General features: G+C 36.6%; 1 protein-coding gene across 2 annotated transcripts in view; it reads right to left on the reverse strand.

The window, feature by feature from the left end:
* LOC149777842 (coadhesin-like) overlaps window positions 1–23920 on the reverse strand; it is a 60310-nt gene that overhangs the window by 18805 nt on the left and 17585 nt on the right. Inside the window, exons 8-15 of one of the 2 annotated variants that reach the window (XM_089938911.1) lie at window positions 23707–23886; window positions 19889–20026; window positions 19187–19357; window positions 18020–18190; window positions 15968–16138; window positions 15469–15639; window positions 12167–12337; window positions 4173–4364 (exon numbers count right to left, since the gene is read on the reverse strand). In XM_089938911.1, coding sequence (XP_089795037.1) covers window positions 4173–4364; window positions 12167–12337; window positions 15469–15639; window positions 15968–16138; window positions 18020–18190; window positions 19187–19357; window positions 19889–20026; window positions 23707–23886 — 1365 coding nt within the window. The remainder of the gene's footprint in view (window positions 1–4172; window positions 4365–12166; window positions 12338–15468; window positions 15640–15967; window positions 16139–18019; window positions 18191–19186; window positions 19358–19888; window positions 20027–23706; window positions 23887–23920) is intronic. The other variant, XM_089938912.1, reaches the window with a different exon arrangement.

Consider the following 23920-nt stretch of genomic DNA (forward strand, 5'->3'; position numbering starts at 1 on the left):
AGTCCCTGTCATGTTACTGAGGATGCGCTACACGCTGTCAAATCTCCGTGGACGCAGGTTTACGCGATGACAATTCACTCATCTCAGGGGTTAACTATTACTGATACAGTTGTTTGGATCGCTGATGATCATATCGAATGGTCAAACTTAGTTTATCTCGCAGTGTCTCGAGTCAGAATAATATCTCAGCTGCGGATAATTGTCTTGGACGTGTCAGAAACCATCAATGATGATACTGACAGCGATATAATAAGAAAAAATTTAGTTAGTTATAAACAATGTGACCCAAAAAAAAAAAACAAACGCGATTTTGATCAAGACGCTGAATTTATCGTAGCGCTGAAACAACAGCAGAATAATCATTGTGCATGTTGTAATTGTATAATGTTGTGGCAGTACTCGAGTAATAATCCAAGACAATTTACCGTGGATAGAAAAGATAACAGTCGCGGTCATACACGCGAAAATACGATGCTGACTTGTCTTGAGTGTAATCGACGTAACAGAGCTAGTTAAGTGATCGGGGTGGTAATTGTGTATCCTCGGGAATCACCTGTAATTGTTCACGTGTAAATCCGAGCTGAGGAGCAGTTGAATCCAATCTGTAGATTGCAGATCTACCAGTAGATCTTACCACGCTGGAAATTTTATGTGATGTGATACTCCAAATAAGATCAGTCGCTCTTTTTTACCACCTTCAAGTTCATCAGGTTCATATAAATATCTTACAGTCACATTACCCAGCACCGGTTGTTTTGAAAAATCACGTCGTTGTATTGATATACGGGCGCGTGTGATTGCATTAACAGGTTTCAACGCAGTTGTTCGAGTTATTTCATTATTTGGCGCAGCTATCACACTTGGTAATCTTGCAACCCATTCTCGAGATCTCTTGTCTTGAATGAATTCCTTCGCGTATTGATATCCAAATAACTGCTCAGCAAGTGTTCGATTAAATCGTTCAACAATTGCCTGATCACTATGAATTGCAGTATGTCCTCGTCTGTTGGTGATTAAAGATGATACTGCACCCTGAAATTCTTTGCCAGGATCAACCTGTAGCAGCCGTAGCCATCGTAGACTACCACGTTGATAAATTCGTTTAAACGCAGAAGCAACTTCAGCAGCTGTCTTTGTTGATAACGGTTCTGCTTCTTTGTATCTACTTGCAACATCAACGACAGTTAACGCGTATTTGTATTTTATTTAACCTCTTCGTATTTTAATGGTATCGTTTGGTAGAAATATTATATCAGCCTGATGAACTTCATTTGGCACGCTGATATCAAAATGTGCATAGTGAATTCGTTTAGGGTGGTAGATAAATTTGTCATATTGCCTGTCGTGCTAACTTCGCTTCAGCAGTAAAACGTTCGACACCTGCTGCTTCGGCGAGTTTACTAAACGCTGCTCTACCTTTCCAATATCCTGTTGGAGAATAATAAATCGATTCCATTATAATAAAAATCGGTTGATTAATTACCAGCTCCTAATACAAGCTTACCTTTCATCGCGGATCTTACTAACCAATTAGCTAATGATTCTTTGAAAGATTTACTTTTTTGTGGAATTTAGCGCATGAATTAATTTTACATCTGCGATATGTCTATGCTGTAGATCTTTACTTTTATAAACTACATCATGAGCATGACACGCTTTATCAATTTCATTTATCGGATATTCACCAGGTCTTGTTTGATCTTGATTATCAGGTCTGATATCAAGTCTGGTTCCAGGGCCACAATAATTATATCCTGGGAGGTGTTTTTCTCCTGGGTATTTAGCCCACGGAGTCCCGGGTAACTTTCCTAATTTTGCTGCAATATCACCTCCTCGTTTGTTTTTTTTTTTGTCTACACTGACTTGTCACCTGACTTGTCAGCAGGAATACATTTAAATTTCTTTGTACCGCATCGTTCACACTTACCTGTAACTGCTGATCTGTTATTTTTTGTTGTAATAGTTGTTAGTGTACTTGTTGGGGTACGCGCCCTGCATTTCACACAATATAAATACATATTTATTTATCTTTTATATAACATGAATGTAATTGATTTTTCTGCAACACGAGCGCGGGAGCCTGTCAAGCATCATGGTACGCTACCAAATTATGTCCGTCTGGAAGTGGTAAGACGCAACTGTTACTTAATTTGATAATGAGATGGTTCAAGTGGGATAAGTTGTACCTGGTTGCTCCGTCTGTAGATGACCAGCGGTGCTATGATGTACTTAAGGATTTTAATGAAAATGCAAAATCGTTAAATGAAAACAGAGACGATGTTGTTGAATTTATCACTGATATCGATGAACCACCAAGTACTGATGACATTGATGGGTTTATTAACAATTTAGTCGTGTACGATGATGTAATGCTGGACAAACAGTCCAATCCAGCTAGAATATTTTCTCGAGGCAGACATAAAGCACGGATGTGATTTATGTAACCCAGCGGTATACACAAATTTCTAAAGTGATCAGGGATAATTGTAATATTCTTGCTGTATTTAACGGAGTTGATACTCACACGTTACGAAATATTCATCAGACCTGGTGTAGCGGTGATATGGACATAATTAATTTCAAAAATATATTTAGTCAGGCTCAGTTAACCCAGCATGGATTTATCACGATCAACTTACATGATCCTCGAGCACGATACCGAGTCGGTCTTGATACAGTTTTTGGATAGTATTAGCAACGAGGGCGCTGTCTCAGACTTGGCATCGACGCGATCGCTGATTTTTTGCAATTTTCGAAGAAGGTTTATTTTGCGAAACGGAGTGCAAACCAATTAGAGCCTGTTCAGCCTCTCTGCTGCTTGGGAAGATATCTAGTTCATCATATATGGAACAACTGTGTACAGAGATTTGATTAATACATTTACTTATGTTTTCTTTAATTTATTCAGAAGGATTATAGGAAAGTTTTGTGTAATATTCTTCATCATTTAATTGTCTTTCTACTGCTTTAATATAATCCCCCTTATTCATTATTAATATGGTGCTAGACTTATCAGCTTTTTTAATAATAATACTTTCGTCTTGTGATAAGGTACGTAAAGAATTTAGTTCTTCTTTAGATATGTTTGTAAAATGTTTTCTTTTAGGACTGCTATTTAAAATGTCTCGTTTAGATGCTTCAATCTAAAAATCGAGATAAAGATCTCGTCCACTAGAAGGTGTAAATGTTGATTCTTTTTTATTGAAAAAGGGCTCATTTTTTGGATGAAAACTATCTTCATATTGTGAAGATGTACATGATTGTGAGAAAAATTCTTTTAATTTTAACGATCTTGTGTATTTGAAAAATGCTTCTGCTAAATTAATATAATCATGCACTTTGGTTCTCGGACAATATGATAATCCCTTACCTAGAAGAATGTAATCACTATCAGTTAGAATTCGTTTAGAAAGGTTTAACACAGTTTCTTTTCCTCTTTCGATTTCTTTTTTTCTTTTCCTTTCCTCCATCTGTTCTTGTTTTGTATTCTAATAAATCTCCTATTCTTTCTTCTGTTTGTGTTGTTTTCAACAGATCCTTGAGGGTTTCCATTAGTCTATGTATTGTTGCTATAACGGTTTATGTTGAATTCTTGTGTAGTTTTCATCGCCCCATTTTTCTTTTACTGCATCTGCATAGGCTGCCTTTTGTGTGTCTGGGGCTGTTAAGTTTTTTGCTTGATAATTTTTGCAATTGTTTTGAATGGGTCTATTATTTTTTTTCCCCAGTGTGATTTGGTTGATAGGTAATTCTTGCTGTTGGCGATGCTTGTTCCATTTCCTTTTCATGCCTTGGTTGTTGGTGGTAGAGTTGCTTTTGTTGCAGAGAAATAGATGACGACATAGTTGTAACTGCTTAGTAGTAGAAAGCTAATCGTAATACTCAAATACCTTAGAAAGTGTCAGTAGCGACGGTAAGAACAACAATAATACTAAAAAATAATAACAATATTAGTAAAAAATTTAATAATAATTGTGATAAATTACTGTCCAAGAGCTCTTCATATATATATATATATATATATATATATATATATATATATATATATATATATATATATATATATATATATATATATATATATATATATATATATATTGTGTGTATGTGCGTGTGTGTGTGTGTGTGTGTGTGTGTGTGTGTGTGTGTAGCTCTGCCCGGGTGAAACATACCTGCACATGGTTTATCATCACACTGATTATATTGTAAGGATTCACCGTCGCAATACTTCCCTCCATTAATCGGTGAAGGATTTGAGCAATTCCGTTTTCTCTGACGAATACCTGCACCACAGGTAGCGCTGCAAAGCCCCCACGATCCCCATATGGTCCATGCCCCATTCACTGTAAAAACCAACATCCTACCTGCAATAAACTCAAATAAAGTAATCAAAAAAAATTTAAGCATGATAAATTGTGAATGCCTTGCACTTACCTCTGGCGATGTATAGGCGTTTACATCGTTGCCTCCAATAAGTAGAATTACAATATCGGCTTCGATTGTGTTCCCTCCGACACCCTTCATGTTTACATTACAAAGTTCCGTTATGTTAAAAGACGGAACTAGTCTAAAATCCGTCCCAAACCTATCCCATTGGCTGAACGAGTCACGTGACCCTATTCCTGGGTTTGGTTGGCCTCAAAGGATCGTCTATATTGCTTTGTTTACAGTGCCCAAACAAGACCCATTCACCCCTCAACACGAATATCCTTGCGCTAGCACAAATAGTTTCATTGAGTTTGCAAATAATTGATATTCACCGAATTTATAAATAATAAAGATGATGTGTCTCCCATTGGAACTTGACTTAGCACAGTAATTATATATTATAATACAAATGAAGTCGATGAAGCAAAATAATCTGGTTATGTTTCCAAGTTAACCAGTGGCAAAGATTTATGCAAGGTAGACCCTATGTTTGCATTTCTGAACACAAGGTCGTGATTTAACAAAAATAATTAGTAAGAGTGCCACTTGGAATAGCAGAATTTTAAAAGTAATAAAATTGCCAATATAAAGACCACCCCTTCACGTCTTTTGGAAGGGAATAGGCGCCCCGCCATCGAGAAGTGCTGCCGTTTTATTCTTGGGTCTTGGTTTGAATACTTAATAATTCCGTTGTCAAGTTAAGGGGATTCCCGCATATGTAAAGTGCATCATTTTAAGTTCGCAATAATGAAGATTGGGACGTAGAGTGGAGTTTATATCAAGGTCTGATGATCTGTGGGGGTGTTTGAGCAAAAAATTCTGATTACAAGTCGTCTGGGATTTTCCGCCAAACTGAATGAACAGAGGAAGAGTATGTGAAGCAATGTTTAAATAATAGTTCTGATGATAGGTTGGTAACGTTTACAGTAAAATTCAAACTTTCTAAGAGTCTCATCAATTCCTTTTATAAAACAAATATACCATTAGCTTATCAAGTTCGTAAGTTAAAGTTTCAAAACAAGCAGACATAAATGGCATACGATTTTAGCGCTGCAAAACCTAAGATATTAAGATTGAAGATTCGGAACGAAATTGACGATTTTAAAGTTTAGTGGAAACCCTTTTAAGGACAATGCTTTATACAGCCAACCATTTAAAAAGTATACCTCATAAAGCAAAACATAGGTTCAAGAAGGAGGCAATGTTTCAGAAGAGGTATATATTTTACTAATACGTGGTTGAGATAAAGTCTTATAATTAGCTTTAATATCTGGTAGATATAGACGTTCCTCAGAGCAGATATGACCGACAGCATTGTATATCATTCTTTTTCACATCTTACCTAGATTCCCGGCAACGTTACACCAAGTGGGTGGGTGGGGGGTCGCGAGAATACTTAACCATGACAATGAAGCAGCCAGTAAAAACTACAATGGTATGTACTATCACTTAGCGAAGGCGGTCGATGATATTGCATGACCTGAAGTGTGTGCTTATCCGTATTTATCATTTTTGGACCAGAATAGCAAATTCTCATGTCAAGGAAAATTTCGCTCAGACTGCATTCATGAATCCACTATAGGACAGTGGCACCTTTATAAGTCACTTCTAGGAGCTCTTCTGTATGATATATTAAAAACAAAACAGGCTAGGCTGTTCTTGTACTAATTCCACTTTTAGAGTTCAGTTGTATCTGCACACAAAGGGAGATATCAGGCCAGGTCCTGTACCTTGTTCCTTTGTATTTCGTGAACATACTTAGTGTCTGCCAGTGTGGAGGCACGGGGTCAGGTCCCGTACCTGATCCTTTTGGATGTGTTCCTGGCAAGCCACTCTAGTTTACATAATATGGGGTCCCGTAATATTTTTTTTATTTTTCCAACACACTCAAACAACATTAATGAGCATGTACCAGTGCATCCTTGTTCTTATTTATTATTTACAAGTGGTCTTATGAGTGGCTTCCCAAACTATGTTCCAATACCTTTTGTATCTGCCCACCTTGTGAGATATCAGGCCAGGTCCTGTACCTGTTCCTTTGTTTTTCGTAAACATCCTTAGTGTTTGCTATTGTGCAGACACTGGGCCTTGTCCCGTACCTGATCATTTTGCATTTGTTCCTGGCAAGCCACTCTGGCCTACATAACAGGGGGTCCCAGTACTATTTTGGTGTTTCTCCCACCCCACACAACATTAATGATCATATACCAAGGTATCCATGTTCTTATTTATATTTCACAAGGGGTATTATATGAATGGCTTCCCAGAACATATTCCAGTGTTCTTCGTTATCTGCCCACCTTGTGAGAAAACAAGCCATGCCCCGTACCTGTCCTCTTTTTCTTTTGCACTTTGCATCAGCCTGTTGCCTGATAACAGGTCCGGTTACATACCGGACTGACACCTTCTTTAAATATTATGCCATTTTGCTAAGACAAAATTGGTCACACTCATTATAGCTTACCATGTAAGCATGCTATATACTATCAAATAAATGATTCAGGTAACCATACATATATTAGTTTGTCAATGACATTTTGTTAGTGCATACTCCATTAGATAATAACATGCTTTGTGCATAGTACACGTACAGGGTAGTCCAGGTTACCTGTTTCTTACTATTCTGATTAATACGTTTTTTTTCTTCTTCTAACTTTACCAGATCATGCCACCCATGTGCAAAGTATCAGAAGGGGTTAAGCAGGTTGCGAAGAGGGTTCAGACCCCCAGTTCATGGATTAGTTCAGTTGATCACTGTAAACAGCAGCATGGATCTAGAGCAACACATGCAGCAGATACAGTCGGCCAAGCTACCTTTGACCGGATAACACAACAGGTGGTACAACAGATTACACCAGTCATCACCTCACAACTGGACAGAAAGTTGGACCAGATCTTGGAAATATTGCATGGGACCACTCGTCTGCAACAACCTGCCATGTCGTTGCGGGGGCCAGGGCAAGGGCTATCTGCCTCCCCCAGCGCCCAAACAGAATGCAGTGTTCAACAGTCAGTCGGGGGAAGAATTGCACAGGCTACTTCACCCTTAACAGGATTCTCATATACAGGTATAGGTACTCTGAATGATTTCTTAACACCTATTACTACTTTTGACATAGACAGCTAATCCAACTTTGTAAGCACATCAATTAATATAACTGCCTCTGTAACTGGAAACATTAAGCAGCAGATTCGGGCTTGGACGTACAAATATTTTCAAACTCTCCTATCCACATCCACGGACAATACATATAGATTACAGTTTGATATCACATCAAATGCATCTGAATTGAACATAGTCCCCATGGCCATGAAGTCCTGCTCTCCGTCCCTCATTGGTTGACAGCATAGAACTGATTTGCTACAATAATATGCATGAAATCCCGCGTGTTGAGCACTGTGCTATCTCACCACATGGAAGTCGTCAGGAAGATGGCTGAGCGCAGGGATCATTGGAGATGCTACGATGAGCAGTTTCGACGCATGATAGAGAGGGGAGAGGCAAAGTGGGGTTCCACCCACCTTGAACTTTACTTGCAATCTATCCTGATAATATGGGTGACAGGACACAAGAGTCATAGCTGTAGAATCGGAGCAGCAACAACTGCTGCGGTGCAGGGCTTGTCTGAGAGTCAGATTAGAGAAATGGAAATCGCATGCTTTCAAACTATATATTAGATGTTCTGAACGTCATTCCAACCTCTAATGCATTTCTGTATTCAATTAAGTTACCACGCAAAGGGGAATCGGGGGTTCTTAGCAACACTCTTTTAAATCCACCTCCAAAGCATATTTTCAATTATAATCATAATCTGAGTAAATATCAGGTTCACCATTCATTCCTACGTTATATATATATATATATATATATATATATATATATATATATATATATATATATATATATATATATATATATATATATATATATATATATATATTCACATAAATACTCGCGCAAATGTTGATTTCCATTTCAGGTATAGTGGGTACACAGATCTGAACGCAATGTTTAATCTCATCAGATTTCAAGTGGGTTCACTGCGGATGAATATGACAGGAAAAGTACACAGGAGGAACCTCGGCCGAATAATCACAACAGCCACAAAGCACCGAATAACTTGTTGTTTTTTTGCGGAAGTATAGAAACGTATAACTCTAACACAGATATATAAGCATTGATATTTTTCACTATTTGCAATCTTCACAGTTGTCACTTATATCCTTCGGGGCCCCGAGTGGCCGAGTGGTCTAAAGCGCTCTTCGTTACGGATCACTGCCATCTCACCTCTGTCTGCGGCGGTTCGAGTCTAAGATTCAGCCAATATGGGCATGTAAGAAAGCTTGCCAGTAGCTTCTCGTGGGTCGGCGGTTCTTTCCGGGGTTTTCCGGGTTCTTCCTCCACCATTAATACTGGCCGCCATATATAGCCTATCGTGTGCTGAAAAATGGCGTGAAACCCCACAACAACAACAACTTATATCCTTCTCACTTGGGAGCCAGAAATGTATGTAAGCAGAATGCGAAAGGCATGGTTGATGCGGTCCACGGTACATTTTGGGACTACACAGGCCGCATGCAAAATGGGTGACTTGCATGGTTCCTGTGTTACGGCGGTCTAAGCTCCTAAATGAATTGTTTTTGGTTTGGTGGTTTACGAATTTAGGTTCAGGTCTGAATTTCAACTAAGTAGTTTATCACACACTATGTTGAAGTAATTTGGTAAATAACTTTATGCATGTTAGTTCATATGAACACAATATCATTTTCAATACAATTGTCACTTATGTGGCCTGCATCAACAAATCGTTTTCTATCGTTATTCGTTATGCTCAAATTCTTACTTCCCTCATTACATATTTCCTTGCTTTTGTTATCCTCTCATACACACCTCAGCACAAAAATATTTGCGCTAGCGCAAGAATATTTGTGATGAAGGCTGAATGGGTCTTGTAGGGCACTGTAAACAAAGCAATATGGACCCTCGGGGGCTAACCAAACACATGAATGGGGTAACGTGACTCGTTCAGCCAATGGGATAGTTTTAAGGTGTACCAATATATATGGGTCAGCATTCTTAGCGTCACTTGCAAAAGAATTCTTTGAGATACGGGTTGTATATTTTGCGATCGAAGATTTTACATTTTCCACCATCACCCCACCAACCGCCTTGGTGTATAGCTTCCGATGTTGTAGTTATTTTATAAATAAATGTAGGCATGTTATTTCATAAGAACATAACTTGTTGCAGCTTCAGATGAATTTCTACGTAGTAATATTGAATGATGAAGGTGTTCACACCTGTACTACACAAATTATTCAAGTGTCACAGTTCTTTCATATCTTTGAATTCTTTGTTATTTGTATATATTTGAAAACATTTTGTTTAGAAATGTCATGGTTCTTTGTGTTACATGTACATTATGGTGGTCTCAGCTCCCAAATGGATTGTTTCTGGTTTGATGGTTTACGAATTTAGGTTCAGGTCTGAATTTCCACTAAGTAGTTTATCACATACTATATTAAAGTAATTTTGTAAATAACTTTGTGCATGTTAGATCATATAAACACAATATTATTTTCAATACAATTGTCAATTATGTGGCCTGCATCAAAAACAAAATTATTAACTAACATTGATATATTAATTATATACACTTATGCTCTAATGACGTATTTTATTATACTTAATACTTTTATACAAATTAATGTTTACCTGATTGATAAACTTAGTTTATGTAATACTGGTCTGGCCTGTCTTGGTGTGTAATGTACGAAGTTAAAGTCATATTTTGTTAAAATATGCATCCTAAATAACTGCGTTCTATAGTTATAAGAGTAGTAGGTACTTTTGTAGATGTCAATTGATAAAGACGTGGTTGAGTTATATAATTTAGCAGCAAGGCTGTGACAATCAATTTCTAAGCCAATCAATGCCAAAATAGCGCAATCTATATAAAAAGCTTATATTTTGCACCTAAGGAAGTACTAACCTAGCACCTAAAAATTCCTTCATGAAAGGTATTTGTTAAACATATGGACGATACTATCCAAGCAGAAATGGCTTATACCTAAGTATACCAAATGTTTTATATATATATATATATATATATATATATATATATATATATATATATATATATATATATATATATATATATATATATATATAAACAAACACCAGAATAATAAATAGAATATTCTATAGAAAACCGCATATTTTGCACAGAAATTTTACACACTGAAATTTTAACTGAAACAAACCCGTACTTTGCAAATGGCACAATGTTTGCTTCATGGAAAAATGCCAATGTGTATCGGAGACAACAAAATACGTGAGGTTATAAATACATCTTTAAAAATTCTAAATTATAGATACTGCATAAATAAATACAACGAAATTAATTTTGTGATGTAGTGCCATCAGGAGATGTATAATGTCACTGTACATAAGATTGTCTTTTCCTCGCATGCTGATGAAAATTAGTCGAAACACAATATAAATATTCCGTCCCATAGAGCTTCTGCAAATGATATGGTTAATACAGACTATAGGAATTTTCTTCGACCAGCCTCATTCAGTTTATTTCTTTGTCTTCTTTAGCTTGTCAGCTATTAATTATCTACTAACTGAATTGTACATCAGTTAACTGAAAATATTTTCCACAGACCTCTAACTTTTTGCGAGTACAAAACGACTACGAATGCAACATTTTCACAAAGATCATTTACGGCATAATAGTACTTGTTTAATACTACTCAAATATATGCTATATAAGACCTGCAGGTGAATATTGGTTGCTTCCTTTCTACAACGGTAAATCCGCACAGTCACCCTGGAAATAATACACAAGTGTCGTTTTTTGCTAACAAGTAGTCATATCCATTTAGTTAATTTGTCACCATAGAAATACAATTTCATCTCTAAAGAGCCATATTATGCTGTAAAACCAATAGTAAATGTATATTGGTAAATAATAATAATAAAATCAAACAGCTAAAATAAAATGCAAACATGGTCTTTCAGCAAGTTGTCAAAGCACGTTCAGTTACATAATGAGAATGAGATGTACACTTATTTAATAAATAGTTGTCATTTAGTGTGTAATATATTACAACATTGCTTATCAAACGGTTTTAGGATCGTGCTAACGTACAGTTATTAGGTCTCAATTGAATATGTATCTTATGGTGTAAATACACAAATCCATTTCCTGGAAAACATTCGCTTTTGCAAATTTTTGTTGATATTTTGATTCTGAAACAAAGTATAACAGAGCGAGAAGATAAATTCTCGAATTGTATCAAATCTTACATTATGGTACAGCAAAAATTATTCAATAACGTATAAATACATATTGTCCACGGTTTTCGATAGTGATGGAGTTATCTTTATGTCATCACAACTGTTTTAGAATATGTTCGAACAATTACGATATTCCCCGTCATCTTTGAAACATAAATGTAAGTATTATCTTTACTGTTTATAATCATTTTTGTTCATAAAAGTAAATTTCAGCGTAATTTCAAACCAGCATTGGAGACCAGAAAAAGTCGACTTCTTTACTGTCCGAATTCTCACAACATCAAGAGTACCATAGGTGAATTTGTTTCTGGAAATAATGGTACCAAGCGAGGAAAGCAAACAATATACTCTGAGTATTGATTTAGAACTCTATGCAAGGCCTATCATTGCCACAAATCTTTGTAGCGGAGGTATTTATAAAAGAGTACTAACCTTCGCAAGTACTAATTTGGCATGCCTTGTATTCAGCGGAGTCACCATCACAGTATTTCCCACCGTTAACTGGAGTAGGATTGGTACATGACCTACTCCTGTGGCGAATGCCAGTTCCACAGGAAGTGCTGCAGGCTGCCCACAATCCCCATGGAGCCCAGGCACCATTTACTAGTGGAAAACAGAAATGTACTTCGCAGTGCCTTTACAGATAATACAATGAAACTTCAGTGGATAACTATTGAGCTAACGATAGACATATTGCAAATGTTTAGTAAGAAGAGTTTTTTCTAATTCAATATTAAACGATTACGCATAAGGGGTTATTTTTAGTACATATTTTTATTTTGGGAAGATAATATTAGAGAGAAAATGAATACATCATTTTCGGCATTTCATTTAATTCTGAATCAGATGCTGCACTTTGCAAATCTAGCACATGAAAAACAAATACCCCAAGATGTGATTTGAAGAAGTTTTTCACAAATCTATAATTTTATAGCTAATCAGATTTAGCAGCAGAGTTTTGTTTAAAAATTACGATTCAAAGAGCAACTGCCCTTTCAATCAATAAAACGTTTGGCACAGATTCAACACTGGATCACTCATGAAAATCCTTTGTGATGTCACAACATTCACTCGATCAGGTCAGCTGAGGTCTGATTTCAGAAAAACTGTTTACATGTTTCGGCCGACAAGAGTGTAGACTGATCCATAAGCATTTGCCACAGCTGATGTTGTGGACAAGGAAGACAAAATATTTACTAAATCGGAAGATGTTATACTGGTGCTAGTTTGCGTTCATATGGTCCTAGTGATTTACATATTGACAGTTTAGTCAACGAAGTATTTGCTTTATTTGATTTAGAAGAAGAATGTTGTAGCTGAAAAGCTTTAATTCAATTGAGAAACCTATATTTGTTGACATACCCTTCGTAAGGTAGGTAAGTTTTTTTTTATAACTCGAATTTAAACAATGCCTGTCCTGGTGTGGGTCACAAGATCCATACAGCGAGGTATCACCAGATGTGTGTGTGTGTGTGTGTGTGATTTTGCTTTTGAACGTAGCTTTGAAAACCTTTCAGTCATATCGTTATAAAGTCTGCAGTGTGGCAGTTATATTGGTGTCTAGCACTAGGGAATCATGCCGCAGACATGTAGCATGATGTACGACCCAATCATATTATCTTGATGCCAGGTCAACCATTCCTAACACTAACCTCTTAATGCTGAGCGCCTAGCGAGTCAGCTATTAGTACAATGTTGTATCCGAGGCGGACACTCTAAACACTATGCCACCAGATCGGTCCGAGCGCCAAATGTATACAACGCAATAGGCTGCCCGATGTTTCGCTGCATATACTCGGAATGGAATGTTATTAGTTCGTGCGTATTTTTCGGTTTTACTATGCGAATTGTGCGCAGACTTATTCATGTTAATTGATGTCTATGTAGGTAAATTGGACATATTCCGACTTAAGTAACAAATAATGAACGCATATGTACAAATCGGCTGCATTTTTACAGTATCTGTTTGGGCCCGTGATTGCTAATACAACTACTGTATTGTTAATAGCTTTAGCATAATAACGTGGTTCCAGAAGGTGAGACCATCAGCCATTGAATAATGAGAATACTGCGTCAATTTTTCGTGGGCTTTTTTATAATCTAATCAGATAAACAGCAATTAGTTAGTTTATATTTTAATTGACTTAATTAATCTGAGTTATATATATCAGAGTTATATGATATCCATCAAACGGCCAACCATATGTTTGCTTTATAGTAGTAAAAAGTTGTAAGTCAGCCTTTGCAGATAAGCAATTGCTTTTCTTCTGTATCATACAATTCCCTCGCATTACAAAATAATGTATCAGTCGAAAAGGCGTCCGTCCAAATGAGATCAAAACACCCATCGCTGAGACTTGCATCAACTCAAATTCTACTAAACATTGTATGTTTGCGCCTCGGAGTGCCTAAAATTTTCCTCGATGGCTTTGTTTCTCTGTTAGGCTGTACCTTCTGAAATAGTCTCCGAGTGCTTGTGGTGCATTTCAAAACTGCTCCCCGTGTTTATAGGTGTGGATAACATCGTACATTAATAGTAAAGTACCTCTCTAATTGATCTATTCAATTTCATTATCACTGTATATATTTTCCTTGATTCGATCACTGATGAATCGGTGAACATCAGCGACTTAAACTTTTCTTGCACATTTCTGAGATTTGAAGTTTCTAATTGTAGTGTTCTCCGAATCTGTATATCCTTACTCAATTGGACCTTGCATCCGTTCTTTGAGGTCACGTATTTTGTGATAATTTACGACACAATCATGTGCTTCCTCGGTCGTAATGGCGATCGTCAGACATCTGGATATATATGCAAACTAAATTTATCATTGTCACTGTTTAAATTTTGACAGATTTGTAATCACACCGAGCCCTCTTCACCACAGGTCAACATGAAGTAGTGTAATGAGTCCAAGTAGAAAATTCCTGGTATCAGGGACATCTCTACACCCTCTCATCGCACTACATACCGATTTGAATCTCAGTAACGGACGGTATATCTTATCTTACACGTATCTTGCATGCATCATGATATTCTTTCTCCGTATCTAATTACCGTCAGATAATCAGCATCTATATTAGCTTTTGCAAGCCTTAATGTCTCTCATATTGATTCGAATTGAAGGTACTTAGAATTTACTACTGGGTTGACATGAAATTATCTCTTCTAAATACACTTGTCTATATCCACGACTAGGTCCATCCTTTTGATGGGTTGTGTACTTATTCGAGTGTAAATGGAGCACTGCATGCGGGCAGAATGAATGATGCCGTAACCACGGACGCTACTCCAACTCTAAAAGGGGAAAGAATTGTAAAAACAAAAACTTTGCTGCATGCATGATAACATTCCTTTCCTTTAACAACATCACTTTATGTTATCATGCATTCTCCAATAGTACAAAAAACAGCATTTTCATCATTCTCCATCGTTTTATATATATATATATATATATATATATATATATATATATATATATATATATATATATATATATATATATATATATATATATATGTGTGTGTGTGTGTGTGTGTGTGTGTGTGTCTTTTAGTGTATATATATCTTATTTGTATATTGTTCTGGTGGTTATCAAGGTTTTTCTTTTTAGGTATATGGTAAACGGTGACTGTCAAAATCTACTGAAAGACCGGTATTGTGTATTTTGGCAATACCCAACAGAATTATGAATTTCTATGTGACATACATGACACCACCATCTGGGACAAACCTTCACACAACGCAGTTTCGCACTCAGTATACTCAATAGGGACCCCGTCACAATATTTCCCACCGTTTGCTGGAGATGGGCTAGTACATGTTCTGCTGCGGTGATGAATTCCTTTTCCACAACTGGCACTGCAATTTGTCCATGATCCCCATGTTGTCCATCCACCATTCACTAAAACCAAAACAAACCTTTCATGAGCAATTTCGTCACCGGCGATATAAACATTATCTAAAGCTTAACTTTCTGGCTACATAATAATGAGTGCATTGTCGTATCAGGGGTAGTTATGTTAAAACTTTTGTACACATATGTTGCATTCGTCTAATAGATTCGCGTTGATGTCATCGTAATGAATCTAGCGTCAAAAAAAGGTCAGAATGAGTAATCTTTGGTTTGAAAATACTGAACATTATTAAAACACTATATATTTTACGTGAAACAAGGACTCATTTGCTTGAAAACTATTAAGTGTATTAGTTTTAAATAAGAACAAACGAACCTTCGCATGACCTAATCTGACAGTCGATGTATTCAGATGAGTCACCATCACAATATTTCCACCCGTTATAAGGGGACGGGTTCGTGCAGGTCCTGCTTCGGTGATGAATTCCTCTTCCGCAGGTAGCGCTGCATGTCGTCCACGATCCCCACGACGTCCATACCCCATTCACTACAAGAGATCAAGCATAGTTGCAAATTGGGGATACTGATAATATGCACAAATGAGAAAAGGCGCTATTAGGGTGACCTGTTGTCATTCATGGATATAGAACCATGGATTGATGCGCATTTTAAATGAAGCACAGTTTACTCTTTTTTTTGCATAATTTCTAACTACATGGAATACTCATCAGTGTTTCAATTAAACAAGTCATGTAGAAGAAATGTACGATTTATATAGGTCCTCCTTTGCAAGTAATTTAAAATATTTCCCAAAATGTGCACTTCATGTTTTGCATTAAATGTACAACTCAGTATTTCAACAATAAAACCTGCATAGTTTTAAACAGGTTAACGATATCACTGACTAGATGCTATACATTTTGGATGCAACGTGACTATCGACTGACAGGTGTATCGTATATCCTATTACTTTTTGTGAAACAAGACATTCACAGATCCGTAATTAAATATTTTCCAACAATACCTTGCAAATGAAGGACTTTGCTGTTTACATTACAAAGTATGATTTCCACAATGACATGTGTGAAGTAAATTGCAAATTAAGAACAAATAACATTTGGACAGAAACAATCATGAGACGAGAACGTCTATGAAGACAAAAGAACTAGAGAAATGATCGACTATTTAAATGTTTTGAAATGCAATATATCTTATTAAACGTTTTAATGTTATGGTATCGAAATAATAACAAAATGAGGGCGTGCAATTAGGGACAATAACTCTTGTAAGTCATTATATGGAAGGCGTGAGATTAGAATCGTCAAGGTCTCATGGATATAAAGCTTCATGCCAGATTTGATTGAAATCCAAAAAATATTATCAAAATTATGTTGCAAAAATTAAAGTCAGGGGCACGGGCGACCTGAGGTCTCAACTAATTCCATGAATTCAGAGAACAGTAGAAATCAGTGTCAAGTGAATGCCATATACCAAATCTGGAAATAATACGATATTATTAATCAAGTTATTTTCTAGAATCCCTTGTGATATGGACAAAATAACAAACAAACAACAACTGACCGCAACCATTTAAAAAAGATTAAATCGAGTTATTGAGATAAGGTTAGCACTAAGATGAATCCGTTTAATTTATATGTAATTTATAATTTTTGCTTGTTTTTCTTCAGTGGTTAATGGCAGATTTTTTGGCGAGCCTGATGTTTGTCATTTTTTAAAGATATCTGGTCTTGCCTACAAATTCGGTATTTTTCTGTGTGAGAGAATCCGTATTCTATTGATTCATGTGTGTCTTAAGTCAAGTGAAATTATTATATATTTAAACATTGTGATTCATGTTTTTCTTTTAAGTTCATTTTGTGGATCATTTACTGTTTTGCTGAGATACAATTTGAGAAGAATCATTTATTTAAATTATTCAGTGGAATTACAAAGTAATAATTGACGTTTTGGTCTAAAACACTCATTTGGGATTATTGTCAATTCATTCAAAGACACTATGGATTATATCACTGTCACACATCACGATTATGAATTCTTCAGCACATTCAAAACTGCACATACCATATGCATCACATGTCTACTAAAAATTACGCATACTAACTGGCATCAAAATAGTGTAATACATTGAGAAGAAAGAGAGATAGACGAGGGAGGATATAGACTCAGCAAGTTTCCTAGACAAATGTTTCATAACTTCACCTTTAGCTTTATATATATATATATATGTGTATTGATATTTATTATGGTATAGTGTACCTCTTCTCTTAGACTCTTTTAAACAGGTGCATAACCGATACCATATTCCAATGATGCCGACGATACAGCTTTTTCATAAATTAACTGTTGTCTATGCTGGAGAGTGGCGGAAGTAAAGAATATGACTCTGAAGCCTCTGAACTATCAATACCTGAACAAGGCACTAATGTACACAAATTGTACTCGACTGGGTCTCCGAAACAAACATTTCCATCGTACGATGGTCTTGGGTTGTCACACGTCCTCCTCCTATGTGTAAGCCCTGTTCCACAAGTTGCACTGCAGATACTCCAGTCGCTCCATACCGACCAATCTCCATGAACTGTGCATAATAGATATAGAATATAATGTCTGACATAATTGAATTGAATACGTTTATGTGAACTCTAAGGCTCAGAAACATAACAATTTTACAGCTTAATAGCCGTTGCAATTTCATTACGAATAACAAAATATTGTACAAAGTTGAACAAAGTCCATTACCAATGCATCTGTAACGAATTATATTACGTAAACCCATATATATATATATATATATATATATATATATATATATATATATATATATATATATATATATATATATATATATATATATATTATTAATGACTTTTATGCGTGGAATATTACCCTCATCTTCAAATGACGTTCATGAGGAACAGTACACGTAAATCTCATAATTACTAAATTGTAAATTCTTTCAATTGAAATCATTAGCATTAATGCCTATTACAACAGATGCTACATATTGTGATAAACCTGATGACTACGACGAAAAGATTCAAAATCGTAGGAGAAATGTACTGCTGCTCCGGGAGTTCGGTATGTATGTAGTCATCATTAAAGAAACTAAGTTTAAATAAATCTCATATTATGCTCAGGCTTCTCTTTGATGAAGAGCAATTATGACTGCATCACCAGTAGTCAAGTTACTGGTAGTGACCATGAAAATGAAAACTGAGTTGGCTGTCAAGGTTATGACAATGTCAGAAGTATCAGCAACATTAGTAATTGTAGTAGTAGTTGTAGCAACAGCAGCAGGATTACATTTGTACTTGTGGTGGTAGTAGTAATAGAAAGAGCAGGATAAGGAGGAGGTGAGGGGTTTAAGTGTAGATGAAATTTTAAAAAATGATTATGATAAAGGGATAATTTGAAATACTGCATGTAATGCTTTTGTTGCTGTTTTTAGTTTTTGGTCGGAAACAGCCACGCTATTACAATAAGTAGGGTAGCCTTTATGAATAAATGGTAAATTTTACTAGATTAGGACTAGCAAGGGATGAAAACGAGAACACATATGCAATTCAAGAAATACCAGGACAGATTCGGAGGACACATGGGGAGGTTTCCTTTGAAACTCCTACGCAGTTATCCCCTCTGTTGGCTGGGGTTGGGTTGTTGCAGACACGAATTCTTCCTTTATTGCCAGAATCACATGTCGTGGAGCAGCTAGACCACTCCATCCATCCAGACCATCCGCCATCAACTGAAAAAAGTCATTAATTGTTTTCTGACAAGGCCTACCCTTTAAATTTGCTGAGTGTTGCAATTGCCTAGTTTCGTTCCTTGCACGAATGTCCAGCTATGTTTGCGTTTTCACGTACTCTATTTCAACAGCATGATACTATATTGTTTCGCATATTACGAATATGTCTAACTTTCTCGATGATATTATACTTAAACTATATTTTATATTTTCTCTTTAAATCTTGGAACATCTCTAGGACACTTTGTACTTGTAAACATATTCCAAAGTGAAAGAGTTTCTTAGATGTTTGGTGAACAAACAGTGGCTGCATCAGTTATGCCCAAATTAAAATATGGTAAATAAGAGTTGAACTTAAATTCCTATTCTTTCCAGTTATTCAAAGTAATTAAATTTTAGTGTTTTTGCAAATATTTTGTAGATTAGGTATCACTTACTGTCATTCTTGAACATGAATCAAACAAATTACATTATAACGTATTAGCTAGGTTAGTATTTATTTAAAGTATTTCACAGTTTTGTTTTAATTACCCAAAGCGCAAAGTCCACAGTATTTTCGGCAAACTGCCCTTGCATGAGCCTTGTCCATACAAACTCCCAAGGAATGATTAACAGTGGCACAGTCGCCCAAAGTGTCCAAACAAATTTCAGGTGCATGTGTTGATGGAACTATGGTCATATTAAGAAAACATGTAAAAATCTGCAACTTGTATTAAGGTCATATGCAGTGAACTCAATTTAGGTGCAAAATTACTTCTATATAGATTCCTTTATGCAAGCAAAATTTTCAATTTATTAAATACATACTGTTATTGACAACATAAGTTAATGGTTGAAGTAAGTTAATTACATATTTTCTTGAAAAACAGAAACAAAACTACAAATGATCCTTGTACGAGAAAGCATTAACCTCTTTGACTGAACACTTTATAGCAGACTCTAATAAGACCAAAATGATATATGCAATTAAAACTTCAATGTGAGAGAAGTGAAAACGTTTATCAGACTATTAATTGTTGCTAAACAAACAAAACATGATATTAACCACTTTGGAAGATAACAGGATAGATTTAGATGACTAGATAAATCATAAATAAAAACAGTAAACCATAAAACATTAAAAAATAAAAACAAGATGGCCGCTATCGCTTTACCGGCATGAAGCAGCTGATCCGTTTTTTAGCGCCGTTTTCATGATATTTGTGCTTGATGCCTGTTTTCATCTTCGTTATTGTGTTCATTACGTATTGGCTGTTAAATTCGTATCTGTTTCTTCATCTCCTTGTTTTGGAAATGAGAACAATAAGACTTTTTCTCAGCTGTCATGCTCCACTGTTTTTGAAAAAACCGCCATCACGTGATACTCGCCAGTCAACCCGTTCATGCTACGATGGACCCTCATTAATTGCTTTACATGATCACTCCTTGGCTCTCCACACTACATTGTGCTCTAGACTAAACGAACTGGGACTACATTCATCATTACCTAAATGTAAACAGAAGGGAAAAAAGAAACGTTGTTTCAAAGCTGGCCAGCGTAGAACAGGAAAAAGAATTCCAGTTATCTCCCTTATTTTAGCATTACATGGCTAAAAACGTCAGGAGATGAGCCCAAGTGTGCGGATCTAACACCCACTGGTTACTCTATGAAGTCGTTCTCCCGTAATTCTCGCGGAGGTGGAATTGCTGTCATCACAAAGAACTCCATGATAAAACGTCTTAAGCGCACCACGACATTCAATTTCGACCACACATCGTTTGAACTAGTCCAAACCACACTCACACTGGAGAAAAGGTCAGTCCATTTTTTTCTGCCTATACCGCCCTCCTCCTAATAGAAAAAACAAGCTGGCTGACTCTCTTTTTGGAGCAGTTTCCGAATCTCCTTGACTATGGAAATTCGATAGGTGGCAACCTGATTATTCTTGGAGATTTCAACTTTCACTTTGACTGTCCCGGAAACACAAGCACATCAAAACTCATATTTTCCATTAATGTTTTCAACCTCAAACAGTCAGTTAACCAACCCACCCATAAACATGGTCACATTTTAGACTGGATTCTTCATAGACCTGATGATAACATTCTACGGTCCTCCCTGGTATCCCATGACCTTGGATCAGATCACCTCTGCATTATATGTCATCTTGACGTATCAGTCCCTAACCCTCTACCTTTATCTGCTACTAAGAGAAACGTACGTATGATAAATAGAATCAAACTAATGCACGACATCCACGCTAACCTAACAACTTTCTTACCTCCTACTGCAGAACAACTCGATAACTGTCTGCGTTCATTGCTTGACAAACATGCCCCAGCTACCAAGTGCAGAGTATCAATTCAAAAGTGTACTCCATGGTATAGCAGTGTTAGGGACCAGCTTCGCACTGCTAAAAGAGACCGCCACTTCCAACTACCTTCTCTCGTCGACCTTCCGGACATATTTGCAAATTTCTTCCATGACAAAGTACAAACCATTAGAGATAAGCTTGACACCACAATTTCAACTGACTCGTCGTCACCATACATTTGGGATACAGAATTTGAGCGGCAACCATTAGCAGCATTTGAACCTGTCTCTATGGATTTCGTACGTTCAATCCTGATGAAGAGTGCACCAAAGTCATGTGAACTTGATCCAATTCCAACATCACTGCTGCTTGAGTGCTTAGATCCAGTATTGCCTTCACTAACTGATGTTATTAATACATCTCTCTCATCCAGGGAATTTCCATCATTTTTCAAAACTGCCATTGTAAAGCCTTTGCTGAAGAAACCAACACTAGACCATAACGATTTAAAGAACTACCGCCCAGTTTCTAATCTCCCATTCATAGCAAAAATCTTAGAAAAGGTTGTTCTATCCCAGCTTGTATCGTATCTAAATTCAAACAGTCTTTTTAGCAATGTACAATCTGTATATCGCCCTTTTCTAAAAGTAGTTAATGACATTCTGTCTGCGTTGGATAGCGGAAAGATTACAGTCCTCACCCTCCTTGATTTGTCTGCAGCATTTGACACAATAGACCATGATATATTACTTCACCGTCTCCAGCATGTATTTGGCATTCATGATACAGCCCTACTGTGGGTTCAAGTCCTACTTGGTCAACAGGACACAAATTGTATATGCAAATGGAATACACTCCAGCCCAGTTGATCTATGTTGTGGTGGACCTGTTCTGTTCATTCTATACACTCGGTCGCTCTCAAGTGTCATAGATCATCATCCATTGTCTCACCAATTGTACGCTATGAAACCCAAATATACAAATCTAGCAACCCAACTGAAGTTGATGCTACCATCCAAGGTGTAGAGAGGTGCATTTCTGTGAAATCATGGATGACATGTAACAAGCTGCAGATGAATGATGATAAAACTGATGCCATTCTGATCACAACAAAAAGACTTTCTCATTCACATCCTTTACCTCAAACAATAAATATCAGCAACGTCAACATTAAATTCACACAATCAGTACCCTCACATTGCACCAACATGTCACGAACATATGCAAGGCTGCATATCTTGAGCTGAGACGCATCAGCTTAGTTCGCAAATATCTTTCAGTTGATGCCACTAAAACACTTGTGTGTTCATTAGTACTTTCAAGACTGGACTATTGTAACTCAATTCTGTCTGGTTCATCTCAATATCTGCTCCAGAAACTTCAAAAAGTTCAAAACACAGCTGTTCGGATCATACTTAGAGCACCACGATCAGAGCACACATCCCCGCTGCTCTGTACCCTACACTGGCTATCCATTCAATCCAGGATCAAACACAAAATTTGTTCTCTGTGCTACGTTTCACTGTCGAACTTTAGTCCAACATACCTATCTGACCTCACCCATGTGTACACACCAGCAATATACTTACGCTCCTCTTCTGACAGTCGTATACTCATTATTCCCACTATGAAAACAAAGTCATATGGACAGCGTTCTTTTGCATACCAGGGCCCAGCAACGTGGAATGAATATGCCCACTGAACTTAGACACAAAGGCACAGTGATCACATTCAAGAGAGCTCTCAAAACTCACTTATTTCGACTGCAAGAACAAACTTAAAGACCTAATAATGTTTCCTCCCTGAAATATTCTCAGCATGTTTTTTATTTTCTTTTAAATGTTTTCTCATTTCATGGTGTTTGTTTTTGTAATCATATTATTATATGTCTTTTTATCTTATAGGTGTTGTCTAATGTTGTAAAGCGCTTAGAGCTTCTAAAGATTAGGCGCTATACAAAGTCCTCATTATTATTAGTATTATTATAAACAAATCAAGAGTAAGTTAATCATTGGAAATATAAACAATGTGCTTGACAAACTTTGTGTAACTGACCTGTAATAATTTCACAATCAGTCCCATTACACAGGGCATAATCTGAGGAATCACCAATGCAGTAATGCCCGTACAGTGACGGTGGGGGATTGTCGCATTTCCTTTGTCGTTTCTTTAATCCCATGCCACACTGTGAACTGCATTGACTCCATTCTTCCCAATGCGACCAGCCACCGTGATCTGAAAATAAGCTTTTACTCACGAATCAAACAAC

Source organism: Sinohyriopsis cumingii, chromosome 17 (assembly GCF_028554795.1).
Source record: "Sinohyriopsis cumingii isolate HCF-2022 chromosome 17, ASM2855479v2, whole genome shotgun sequence".
In the NCBI taxonomy this organism is placed as follows: domain Eukaryota; kingdom Metazoa; phylum Mollusca; class Bivalvia; order Unionida; family Unionidae; genus Sinohyriopsis; species Sinohyriopsis cumingii.